Source organism: Empidonax traillii, unplaced genomic scaffold (assembly GCF_003031625.1).
Source record: "Empidonax traillii isolate 1590-97213 ecotype Southwest subspecies unplaced genomic scaffold, ASM303162v1 scaffold1149:size320058, whole genome shotgun sequence".
Classification (NCBI taxonomy): Eukaryota; Metazoa; Chordata; class Aves; order Passeriformes; family Tyrannidae; genus Empidonax; species Empidonax traillii.
The window spans coordinates 75,775-87,707 of NW_020956342.1; the positions used below are offsets into that span (position 1 = coordinate 75,775).

The 11,933-nt window shown below is 57.6% G+C and overlaps 2 protein-coding genes and 1 long non-coding RNA gene across 6 annotated transcripts in view; 1 reads left to right on the top strand and 2 right to left on the bottom strand.

Annotated features, from left to right (window-relative positions):
• Window positions 1-6: 6 nt before the first annotated feature.
• LOC114068930 lies at window positions 7-1,240 on the top strand. Its single transcript, XR_003573690.1, has 2 exons — window positions 7-141; window positions 1,088-1,240. It is a non-coding gene; the product is annotated as an uncharacterized LOC114068930 (long non-coding RNA).
• Window positions 1,241-4,520: 3,280 nt separating this feature from the next.
• FBLIM1 (filamin binding LIM protein 1) lies at window positions 4,521-9,646 on the bottom strand. 4 transcript variants are annotated; one of them, XM_027905395.1, is made up of 10 exons: window positions 9,608-9,646; window positions 8,492-8,528; window positions 8,219-8,362; window positions 7,266-7,471; window positions 6,763-6,896; window positions 6,303-6,366; window positions 6,041-6,210; window positions 5,783-5,961; window positions 5,429-5,546; window positions 4,521-5,098 (listed from the first exon to the last, which is right to left on the bottom strand). In XM_027905395.1, exons 3-10 carry the CDS (start codon window positions 8,242-8,244, stop codon window positions 4,985-4,987), a joined length of 1,011 nt encoding a protein of 336 aa, XP_027761196.1. In that variant the 5' UTR covers window positions 8,245-8,362; window positions 8,492-8,528; window positions 9,608-9,646; the 3' UTR covers window positions 4,521-4,984. The 4 variants fall into 4 exon arrangements, with proteins under 4 accessions (XP_027761196.1, XP_027761198.1, XP_027761199.1 ...); XM_027905397.1 differs by having other exon boundaries at window positions 9,507-9,623; XM_027905398.1 differs by lacking the exon at window positions 8,492-8,528 and having other exon boundaries at window positions 9,608-9,645.
• Window positions 9,647-10,446: 800 nt separating this feature from the next.
• Window positions 10,447-11,933, bottom strand: part of TMEM82 (transmembrane protein 82) — a 4,211-nt gene continuing 2,724 nt past the window's right edge. Inside the window, exons 4-6 of the mRNA XM_027905394.1 lie at window positions 11,631-11,933; window positions 10,927-11,114; window positions 10,447-10,818 (exon numbers count right to left, since the gene is read on the bottom strand). Coding sequence (XP_027761195.1) covers window positions 10,753-10,818; window positions 10,927-11,114; window positions 11,631-11,933 — 557 coding nt within the window. The 3' untranslated portion in view covers window positions 10,447-10,752. The remainder of the gene's footprint in view (window positions 10,819-10,926; window positions 11,115-11,630) is intronic.

The window sequence follows — 11,933 nt, forward strand, 5'->3', positions numbered from 1 at the left end:
TTGTTTGTTTTTTTTTTCCCCCAAGCACGTTTGGGTATTTTTCCATGCCGTGAGGAAAGCGGGAGATGGCGGCTCCGACCCCTGCGAAGGAGAAAAGCGGTGCAAAAGAACAAAATTAGGCATTAAACTACCCACCTTGGGGTGCGTGTGGTGGTGGTGATGATGATGGGGGGAGGGGGTGGGGCGCGTGTGAAAAGCGGAATTCTGGGCCAAAAATGAGGCAAAAGATACAGTATTTTAGGGGTAACGCCAGGGCGGGCTGAGATGGGGGGAGGCAGCGATGGCGCCTGAGGCGGGGGGGAACTGGCCGGGGGGTGGGAGAGCTGAGGCGTGAGGGGGAGACGGAGGGCTCCGCCATGACCGAGTGAAAATGCGCATTTCTGGGCATTTTCACATCCTTTTGCAAAGGCGGCGAGGCAAAAAGGGGAGGGGGGGGGGAGGGAAAGAAGAAGGTCAGGTTTCACCCGCAGCGCTTTCGCCGCCTGCCCGGAGGGGATTCGCGCAGGATCAGAGCCCCTCCGCCGTGCTCCTGGCACGGCCTCAGCCCGCGCCCGCCACCCCGGCCCCACAGCCGCCCCTCGCCCATCCTTCCCCTCGCTGCCCGCCGCCGCCATTTTGTCGCCTCACAGCGCCGGCCCGCCGGGCGGCCATTTTGTGAAGCGAGGCGGGGGGGGCAGCGCCTGAGGCTGCCGTGAGGGGCAGCCCCGGCCGCCGCCTCCTTTTGTCAGCCAAAACCCTCCTTTTAGCCTTTATTTCTCTTTTTCTTCACAAATCTCTCTTTTTCTTCACAAAACATATAGCCCTTAATACCCCATCAGAGCCTGATCGCTTCAGGAAGATCCATCCTCTGACGAAGCAATCCAATAAATGAGATTAAAGTATATTCCCCAGGCTGGGCTGTGAGGGAAAGTTTAGCTGCACGGAGAATTAGGAGATACATTATTATATTATATTATGTATTTATATATTGATTATTATATTTTATGCTTCACTCTTTGCTTTTCCAATGCTTTTCTCCTTTGCAGGGGTTGAAGCTGCCACTATTTATATATTATTCCTCATCCTTCTCCTCCACCTTTTTTCCCAGTGATAAATCCCTGAGGTCAATAAGCCACCTTGACAAACAGGATAACCTCTGTGAGAAATATCTGTGTTTTTTTTTTAATAAAACACCTCACTTACAGGCTCTACTGGACACTCCAGCAAAATAAAGATGTAACTTCAACTACTCAAAGCCAAATCTGGGTGAAAATTGTTAATTTTCAGGAAATAAGGCTGCAGGATGCTGTCAATTGCTGATACGATGAAGGAAATCTGGGATACAAAATGACAAAACCCCACTTGCAGGCGTGTGCTCTGTGTCTATTTTCAGAAATAGGGTAGGTTGGGCTTTTTATCTGTTGGTTTGTTGGGTTTTTTTATAAATAAGGCAGTGTAGCACTTGCAGCCTGGTAACGCGCTTGCGCATCAGCCTGCATCCCTTTTCCCTCGTGTTATCAAAACTGATGTGCTTTAAAACTACATCAGTGGGTGGTTCACTTTTGCAAGGAAAACTGGGGGGGGAAGGAGAGTATTAGAATATTGCTCTTTTTTTTTTTTTTTTTAAATATATATCCCACCTGTGCTGCATAATAAAGCCAGAGAAATCCAGGGCTTGGCTGGTCCCAATGTGATCCCTGCTGTTTTTCCCTTGTCTCTCTTAGCCAGCAGGATCAGTCCACTTTCTGTTTAAGAAATGTTAGATTTTTAGGTTGTGTTGGTGACAGGAAAGTGCAGGAAATAGATCTGAACACCCTGTGGGGAAGAACAACACTGCAGCGAGCCAGCTGGGATGTGGCTGCCATTAACCTGGGATGTCCAGAGGAAAACTCCGGTTTTCCTGCAGCTCTTTCCATCCTATGCGAGAAAACCAGCATCCAACCTGCTCCCAGCACCTTTTCCAGACCCTTTCCCTGGTCACTGTTTCAGCCTCAGTTTCCCTTCCTGCAGTGTTTCCTTCTGCTCCAGCTTCTTCCCCGCACCTTGGAAGTCGTGATGGCACTGCAAAGGCACACAAGGAATACGGCTCATCCCTCCCTCTGCTTTTCCCATTCCTCCTAGCTGACCAAGGGGATGCTGGAGGGAAAGGCCTTTTCCAGCCTTTTCCCTTTATCATCTCACCTTCCTTGTGACTCACCGAAAATCTCCAATTTGCCAACAAAACCTACAAAAAGGTCTTTTTTTGTTACGAAGCAACACTTTAACCACTGATGTAAAACCACTACAGCCGTGCCTGGCAGCTCCTTCTTTAATTTAAAACCTCTTTTTAAAAGTCCAAGCTGCAAGAAGGATAATCTTGGGAGGTTTTTTTTTATGGGATGCACCGTTGTATTCCCGGGAGCAACTTGGCCTCGCAGCAGAGTAGGATATCAGATGTCTTCGCTGGGAAAGCCCGAGGAAATTTTATCCGCAGCCGCACCCAGCCTGGAGTGAAGAAATATTTGCATTTGCTGCTCCTTGGAGGGTAGCCAGGTCCTTCCCGCTCTCCTCAGCCTGCCAAGAGGGATTGCAAGGACTGCCGGGCTTATTCCAGCAGCCAAGGGAAGGGCAGGGTCCAGCCCGTGGCATTTGGAAGGGTGGGATCCTCTCTGTCCTTGGCCACCACCACTGGGATGTGATGAGAAACCTCACGTGGTTTTTACACCTGGGTGGTCTTGGGGCATTCCACAAGGCTTTGGGGAATCCCAGCCCCCCAAAATCCTATTGCTCCACGTGGGATGTGCTCAGTTCGCTTTTACCAGCAAAGCTGGGCGCTCGCAGAAGTGCTCATGACAGGGTGAGCAGCTCGAGGATGGGCTGAACCGTCGCAGCCGGCGAGGGTTGGCCTGGCAGCAGGACAGGACTCAGCTCCCACAGCCTCACCCCTGCAGGATCTCTCTCCTGCACGCAGCTCCAAATTCCTCGAGATCCTCCCCAGGGAAAGCACAGGGCTGTGCTTTCCTTAGTGACACTCCCCGTGCCTCGGCTCGTAACGCTTCTCCCTTATCCGGGCAGAGAAAGGCTTAGATCAGCCTTCTATCCTCTTACCATCCATCCATCCCTGTCCCTTGTCATCCTCTGCTCCTGGAAAAACATGCCAAGTCTGACCATTCCTGCATCCCTTTGTTGCGCCGCCAAACTCTCCAGCTGTGCCTTTCCTTTCTCCTCGCTTTCCAGGACCTTCTCCAAGGCTTCATGTCAATAAAAGCATTTCCCTGCCTCCCTCCAGCCAAAACTCACCGCAGTCCCGCTGCCAACAGCCCGTCCTGGGTTGGTTTGTGGGGGAAATATCCAACCCCTGCCCACCATTCCTCTGTGGAGGGATAGCACAGCTTGGAATAACACACCCAAAGCACCTCTCAGCGTCAGCACTTCCATCCTCCCCAAAAACCTTACTTGGAAAAATACCCTTATTGCACAAAACAGAGCAACTCCTGGGCCTCCCCTTTCCTGCTCCCCTTGGCCACCACCACATCTTTTTACTTTTTTTAGTATCATTTTGATGCCTGGTTTTCCCCACAGAACGACAAACTTTGGAAAGAGAGAGAGCTGACTTTGAGCACGGGAATTCCACGGCACGGGACACGAGGTTCCCACCCAACCAGACCCAAAGCCACCAACTTACGTGACCGGGACAAACCGCAACTTTAACATCTTATTTATAAATTTGTTTATAGCGAGTTACGAGCTGATTGATGGGCCGGAGACGCTCGTTAACGAACACTGAGTAATCGGCTTTGTAGACGGGAAGAGTTGTCAGGAAATAGTTGTTGATGTGATTAATTAACCATCATTAACCCCTTCATTCATAAATACAGCACGCGCCAGAGAGATGTCGGACGTGACCCAGGAGCTCAGAGCTGCTGCTCTGGTGCTGGTTTTCTTTGTTTCCAGCTCCCTCTTTCCATCAGGAAAGCATTAAACATCATCTCACATGCTCTTGCCATTTTCTGCTCTCGATTTGTGGCTTTTTAAGCACTTTCGGTTAAGAAGAGAGTTGAGATGTTTCTCCGCCTGGTTTGCAACGCCCTCACAAACAAAACCGCCGAGCGCTGGCGACATCGGTTGTGCAGATGTTGGACATGCAGAGGAATGGTCTAATTTCAGCTGGTTTGGGGCTTGGTCTAAGAGAAGATCAAAAGGTTTCCGATGGCGGAGTGGTATTATCCTCAATATCGTGCAGAAAAGGGGCTGTTGGATGCATTTAGCTGGAGTTTTGCTGCCTGATGGAGGAATTTGTGCTCCAGCTGCCCTCTGCTGGCTCCAGGACAGACAGACAGCAAAAAACCCCCAAACCACCACCTAAAACCCTTTTATCAACCCCAAAAGATCACCAAATCCCAAATCCACCCCCAAAAATCAACCTTGGCTCTCTCCCAGGTGACAGCAGCACCTGCCAAATAGCTGTACCTCAAAATCAACTGTTATGGACCTGAGTGACCTGACTTGCCATGCCTATAAAATCCAAAAAGTGGATTTTTTTTTTTTTCCTTATTTTTAAACTCAGATTTGATAGGTTTGGAATGCAGGGCGGCTGAAAGGAATGCGAGTTTTTAGACTCGGGGTTTTATTTAACTGCGAGTAACTAAATCAGTGCCCGCTCTCCACAGAGAGACACATTTCAGTGAAACCCCAAAAAGGCTCAAGAAGGAAGAAGAAACACCCAAGAAAACCAAACTGGCCTTAAAAAAGGAGTTTAAAAAAAGAAATAGAGAATAAAACCGCTGCTCTGCCACTGCTGCTCTGTCAGGCCATTTCATGTTCATGGTGAGTGCAGGGCTGTGTCGGGACATATCCACACTGCTCCCCCAGCCAGCCCTGGGGGTCGGGGGCCAGGTACATTTTGGAGATGAAAACACCAGTTCTGCAGCAATTTTGGGGTGCAGCAGACACGCGGGATCACCCTCAAAACACCCCCTTTCTGGTGTCTGGCACTGGACGGCAGAGATGGGTGAGCCGCGGGGCCTCAGCAGGACGACTCGTTCCGCCAGTGGATGTGGCAGGACTTGCAGAGGAGGTGGCTGTCCAGGGGGTAGCACCCATCCTCCGTCAGCTCCGGGGACAGCGGCGTCCCACAGCTCTGGGGGCGAGAGGGGAAAGGCACAGCATGTTTCGGGGGGTTCTTCATGTTGCATCACATCCCGTTTTCCTACAAAACCCACGAGCGCTCGGAAAAAGCAACAAACCAGATCAAAAACCTGCGAAGCCGAAGGTCTCCTCCAGGTGCATCATCATCACCACCACCTGATTTATTTATTTATTTATTTATTTATTTATTTATTTATTTCCTCGTCACTTGCAAGATAAACTGTGGGATAAAAAATCACCCTGGGTGCTGCAGACCCCATGCCAACCAAGGCTCAGTGCCCCCCACCCAGCTTTGGGGGGCCCAGCCCCACCAGGGCCATACCTCGCAGCGGTAGCAGCTCTCGTGGAAGCTGCGTCCCAGGCACTCGATCTTGTAGGTGTCCTTGTCCTCAGAGGGGACAATGGGGCGCTCGCAGGCGCTGCAGACCGCGGCGTATTTCCTGGCAGGGGCAAACAGGAGTGGTGTGAGCCCTGTGGGGTGACAGGGACAGCCAGAGCCCAGCTCTCAAACCCCAGCTCCCAAACCCCAGCTCCCAAACCCCAGCTCCCAAACCCCAGCTCTCAAACCCCAGCTCCCAAACCCCAGCTCCCAAACCCCAGCTCTCAAACTCCAGCTCCCAAACCCCAGCTCCCAAACCCCAGCTCCCAAGCTGGGGGACGCTCCCCCGTTGCCAACCTGTAGAAGTCGGGCACACAGTACACGTCGCCCCGCTCGTCCACGGCAAAGCTCTCGGCGCCGATGGCGCGGCCGCAGCCGGCGCAGGAGAAGCAGCCGGGGTGGAAACCCTTGCCCAGGGCACGGATGATGCGCTCCGTGATCAGCCCCTGGCACTTGGCACATTTCTCCAGCGTGGCCTGGGATTTGGGGAACACGCGCCATGAGATGCCAGTTCCCACCCCGAGAGTGCTGGCTGTCTCCGAGGGAGGAGGGTACCTGGTAGCAGGTGTCACACAGGGGCTGCCCGTCCCTCTGGAAGTAGCTCTGCCCAGCCAGGAGCCGCTGGCAGGTGCGGCAGGTGAAGCAGCCGGGGTGGTACTGCTTCCTCATCGCCTCCACCGTCGGCTCCCGCGGCCCCAGCGCTTTGTGGCAGAAGGCGCAGATGTCTGCAGGAAGCAGGGACAGGGGTTTGGAGCCGCCTGGCTCAGTATCCCAAACTTGGGATGAGCCTGTGCCAGCTTTGTCCCTCCCCCCTTACCTCTGGAGCTGTCCCGCTCCGGGTACCCGTTGGCATCCTGCCACTGCGGCTTGTCCGCTTGCACCTGGCAAAGCTTGGGCGGCTTTAATTCAGCAGGGAAGGAGGAGGGGGCCTGCAGAGCAGGGGAAGGTGAAGCTGTGTTATCTGTGCTCCTGCATGTGGGGAAACTGAGGCACTGGGGGGTCTGCACCCCATTAAACTGAGGCACTGGGAGGTCTGTACCCCATTAAACTGAGGCACTGGGGGGTCTGCACCCCATTAAACTGAGGCACAGGGGGGTCTGCACCCCATTAAACTGAGGCACTGGGGGGTCTGCACCCCATTAAACTGAGGCACTGGGGGGTCTGCACCCCATTAAACTGAGGCACAGGGGGGTCTGCACCCCATTAAACTGAGGCACTGGGGGGTCTGCACACCATTAAACTGAGGCACAGGGGGCTCTGCACCCCGTTATCCTCACCTGGAGGGTGCCGGGTGCCGCAAGGTCCAGCTGCTGCAGTGCCGGACACAGCGACTCTGCAGGCAAGGGCTGGGGGGCTTCGGAGAGGATGAGGACTGGTGGGAATGAAGGCACAGGCACAGTTGGATGGGTTTCTGCAGCAAAAGACAGATGTGGGGGGTTTAGAGGAGGGACAACGTCCCACCACGATAACACCCCTTTGCAACAACACCCCGACAGCTTTGCAGCTGCGCTCACTGACCTGCCCCAAAAGCAAACGCCGTCCCGACTGAGGGGACAAACAGCACCGATAAGTGCCTGGCAGTGGAGAGCAAACACAGCCCTTCCCTGGCAGCCGGATGCATCCCAGGATGGGTGCAGGGATTTTGGGAATAACCCCGCAAAACCCCCCCCCCAACATCCCCTCCTGCCTGCGTGTCCTTTAGCAAACCATCTCCACAGCATCCTCAGCACCATCATCGTCCTCTCGGCACCGCTCGCAGCCCCCCATGGACACCCCTCACCTCCGTTGGGCAGCGTGGGGGGCGACAGCGGCATCGGGGGGCGGTGGGTGCCGGGCTCCTCAGCACCATCCGGCTCTGGCTCCTGGTGGGTTTTCTCCTTGGTGGCCACGTCCCTCCGTGGTGGCACCAGAGTGATGAAGATGGATGAAGCCATCCTCTTCTCTGCCTTCCCTGGCAGCATCTCTGGAGCCGCGGAAGGGCCGGACCTGGGGTTGATTTTAGGGAAAATAAGGTAAAGCTCGCAGGCGCCCCAGCAGCTCCTGCAGCCGTGCTGCCCTTCGGCATCAACCCGCCTCCCTCCTCCCGGAAAGGGAGAAGGAACGAACAGCCCAGTCCCACGTCACGGCAGTAAATGGTCTGTGCCTGGGAGGACACAGGGCAAAGGGTCCTGGTGAAGCAGCAGCCGGAATCTCCCATTTTCACGCCTCTGTGGCCAAATCCCGCCCTTTTATAAGCATTTCAACACCCTTCATTTCCTCTTAGTGCTCCCACCTGGGATTATAGTCCCTGTGGGCAGCAGGAAAAACCCCACCTTTCCTCTTAAAAATGGGGTTGCGATAGGACTTTGCCTTTTAAACCCTTTTTTGGAGTGGCTCCACATCCCCAGTCCCTCCCTCCTTGCCCCCAGTTCCCAGCTAATCACTTCCAGCTCAGTGGAACCCCTTTATTTTTCCAGGTGGGGAAACTGAGGCACAGTGCTCTGAACCACCACGTCCCTATCACAGACACAGCCCCCAGCACAGCCCCGGCAGGATGCGCCTGACCCCGCTAAACCCCGCTCAGGAAGGAACAGGGCTGGCTCTTCAACTTCCCAGTGGGAAAAACAGCTGGGATGAAGCTTCCCCTTCCCAAATGGAATGGTTGGGAGGGGGGGAACCCTGGGGCTTTGGCCACGGCACTGCATTGGTGAAGCAGGATTCACCCCTGAGCTGAATGAGCAGCTTGAAAAATACCTGTGTGATGAGTTGCCCGGTCTCATGGGGCTCCGCTCCCCCAAAATCTCCTCACGGGGATCAGCACATCCTCTCAGGGGGGCAGCCAGTTCCCCTCGAGGTGGGGGGAAAGCTACGGGATGTTTCCGCCGGTGACTTCAGCCTCTGACTCAAGCGGGGAAAGGATTAAAGAGGAAAAAGAACCCCGAGCGCTTCTCTCCCTCCTCCTCTCCCTCCCCACCGGCGAAACCCCGGCCGGGCTCCGGCGCTGCCGGCCCGCGCCCAAATCCTCACCCTCCGGAGCCGCCGCTTTTCCTCCTCCCCAGCCGAGCTGCAGAAAATTAGGGAGGAAAAAGGGTATTCTTAAAAAAAAAAAAAAAAAAAAAAAAAAAAAAAAAAAACAAAAAAAAAACTAAAAAAGAAAGAAAGAAAGAAAGAAAAAAAAAAGATTTCTCCGGGGTTAATGGGAACCATGTGCTCGTCGCATTCCTCTTTGTGCCGGGGCTGACGGGATCCCGGCGGCCCCACGGCAGCCCCCCCGGGTGCCCCCCAAGCGGGGACCGTCGGGCTGGTCGAGGTTCCAGGAGTGCAGTAACGGGGGTCCTGCCCCCTTTTTGTGGGGTTCCCACCCCTCCCCACATAGCTCCATCCTGGTTTGGGGTGGCTGAGGCCACATTAGAAAAGGCCCCCCCCGGCTTCCCGAAAATCTCCTGGGGTAGGGGCTCCGGTGGGATCGATGAGGGGCCACTTTTGGGGCATCCCCAGGCCCCCAAAATTGGGATGGGGCACAGCCCTTTACAGTTGTCCCCCAGCTCTGTTCCCTGTCCCAGGGACCTCTCGGAGTGTGCTGTGAGGATGCCCAAGGGAAAAGGGATGGGGTGGGGGGACACAGTGCTTGGTATCCCTTTGTCTCCCCCGTCCAGTGGTCCCACTGTCCCCTTGTCCCTGACCTGGGGGGTGCCCTTGCAGCCCCCCTCACTTATCCCCTGTCTCCCACCGTGCAGCCCCACAGCCTCCTTTCCCCACCTGGCTGTGCCCTGTCCCCTATGGGGCGGGGGCCCCCCGCGACCCCCTACCAGGGAGCCCCCGTCCCCTCCCCGGGAGTGTCCCCAACCCCCTCCTTGGGGGTGGCTCTTGGTCCGCTTGTCCCATCCCGGGATGGCTCTGCGGTCCTTATCCCATCACCTGGGGGGGGTCCCGTGTCCCATTTGGGGTGTCCCCTGTCCCCTCTTTAGGGGGTCCCAAATCCCGCACCTGGGGTGGTCCCTACCTGGGGGTGGCCCCAGATCCCTACCTGGGAAGGTCGTACCTTGTGGGGGGAGGTTCCTTGCCCGTGGGGGAATGTCGCCTGCCCGGAGGTGGCCCTGCAGCCCCTCGGGGGGTGGCCCTGTCCCCGGCCCTGTCCCGTACCTGGGGAGCCGGTGCGGGTCCCTCCGTGCGCTCCGCGGGCGCGGCGGGGGCAGCGGGGAGGCAGAGCCGCCCGGCATCACCGCCCCTTCCTCCCTCCTCCTCCTCCTCCCTTCCTCCTCCCCCCGCCTGCCCCACAGTCCCGGGCCCGGGGAAGGCGGGGGGACACATGTCCTTAGGGTGCCCGGTGCACCCTGGGGTGCCTCACAGGTCCTTTGGGTGCCACACGCACCCCCTGACCTCTCTATGCACCCCAAAGTGCTCCATGGGACCTCAGGGTGCCTCGTGGACCCAAGGGTGCACCGTATGTCCCCAAGGTGCCATCTGGCTGCCCCATAGCCCCTCGGGTGCCCCTCTGTCCTCTGGGATGAACTCCCCCTGATTGCCCCAGGCACCCTCAGGGTGCCCCATTACCCCCCATCCTCGGGGTGCCTGTGTACCCCAGTACAGCCCCACGTGCTCCTGGTGACCCCACGGACCCCCAAGAAACCCCCGACATCCCTACACATCCCCCGGCACTCCCAGCGGCCCCCATGCAACTCCATACACCCCCAAAATGCCCCGTACTGCTTCTATGCACCCCTGGGACACCAGTGTGCCCCCACAGAGCCCCAGGATGCCCCATATACCCCCAAACAGCCCCGGGTGCCCCCCTGTGCACGAGGGCACCCCCCAGCCAGAGGGTGACCCCCGCTCTGAGCCTCAGTTTCCCTCTCCAGGAAGGAGCTGCACCACCCACCTCCTCCCAAGCGCTGCACTGCGGCCGTCCCCGAGCCCCTCTCTGGCACAGCAGGACACCTCGCTCTGGCCACAGATTTTGCTGGAAAAATCTTTATTTTCCAAGATTTGGAGCCCCTCTGGAGCCCCTGCGCTGTGACAATGTGGCCCTGCAGCCGGTGAGGACGGGATATCCATCAGCATCCCGCGATCCCAGTGGGACCAGGGAACAAACTCCAGCAGTGCTGCAACCTCACAGAGTCCCCAAAAACCAGGGGCCACACGAGTCTTCCCCCCCGACCTCCTCCATCCCATGGGACGGGGTCGGGCACCCTCTGGGAGCCCTTTTTCCTCAGTCCCCGCGGGGGGGGATTTTGGGGGTGCCAGGCAAAGCCACCCCGAGTCTCTGCCGTCTGGCTACACCCCGCGGCTCATCCAGACGTTTCTTCGGATCCGGATCCCAGCTGTCTGTCCCAGTGAGGCTGCGGGCTGGAATCCTAAGGGAGCAGGGAGAAGAGAAGCAGAAAGGCCCCTCGCCGTGGCCTCGGGGCTGCCCCCGGCCCTCACCCCGCACTGGCAGCCCCGGGCGGTGCCCCCCGGCTCACCTGCGTGCGGCAGGACTGCAGCAGGACCCCTGCGCGGAGCAGGCACCACAGCTCCCCCAGCAGCGACACCAGCACGTGCAGGATGTCGCTCCACCGGCCCACCGTGAGGAGGAGGATGAAGAGACCGCCCATCCGCACCAGGACCGTCCGGAACACCGGCCCCCCATCCGCGCTCTGCCGGGCCTCCTCTGCGGGGACACGGCGCTGGAGACACCCGGGGGACACTGTGCCCTCCCCTGACCCCATAACGGGGACACTGTGCCCTCCCCTGACCACAAGGTGCCATACAGCCCCATACACCCACAAAATACTCCATATACTGCCCCATATACAGGATCCCCCATGCTGTGACATCCCCCCTTCACCCCAAACCCGATACATGGGATACCCCATACACCCACCATACACCCCTGGGATACCCCATCCATCTACCATACACCCCTGGGATACCCCATCCATCCACCATACACCCCTGGGATACCCCATACACCCCCATCCTGCATATGGCAGTCCCCATAAGCAGGATCCCTCCCTCTCTGACACCGCCCCTTCACCCCAAACCCAATATGTGGGATGCCCCATATATACCCCCCCATACAATCCCATATATACCCCCCCATATGGCCCCAAGACTCCCCCCACTGCCCCATTCCCGGGATCCCCCACCCTCTGACGCCCCCCGTGTCCCCGAGCCCCTCTCCCACCCTGCATGTAGACCACCAGCAGGGCGTAGCAGATGGTGAGCGGGGTCCAGAACCGCGCGGCCTCGGCGGCCGACAGGAAATCCCTGTTGATGAGCTGCACGGCCGCCAGGCCGGCCACGCCGAAGGCCAGGCCGAGGGCGCGGCGCAGCAGCGCCGGGATGCGGTGGCCGTCGGAGAGGAGCAGGATGCAGAGCCCGCAGTAGCGCGCCCGGCTGTGCAGCCCGTACAGGGCACACACGTGCCGTGCCAGGCGCTGGCCCTGCAGCGCCAGCAGCCCCGCCAGCCCCGCCGCCAGCAGCAGGT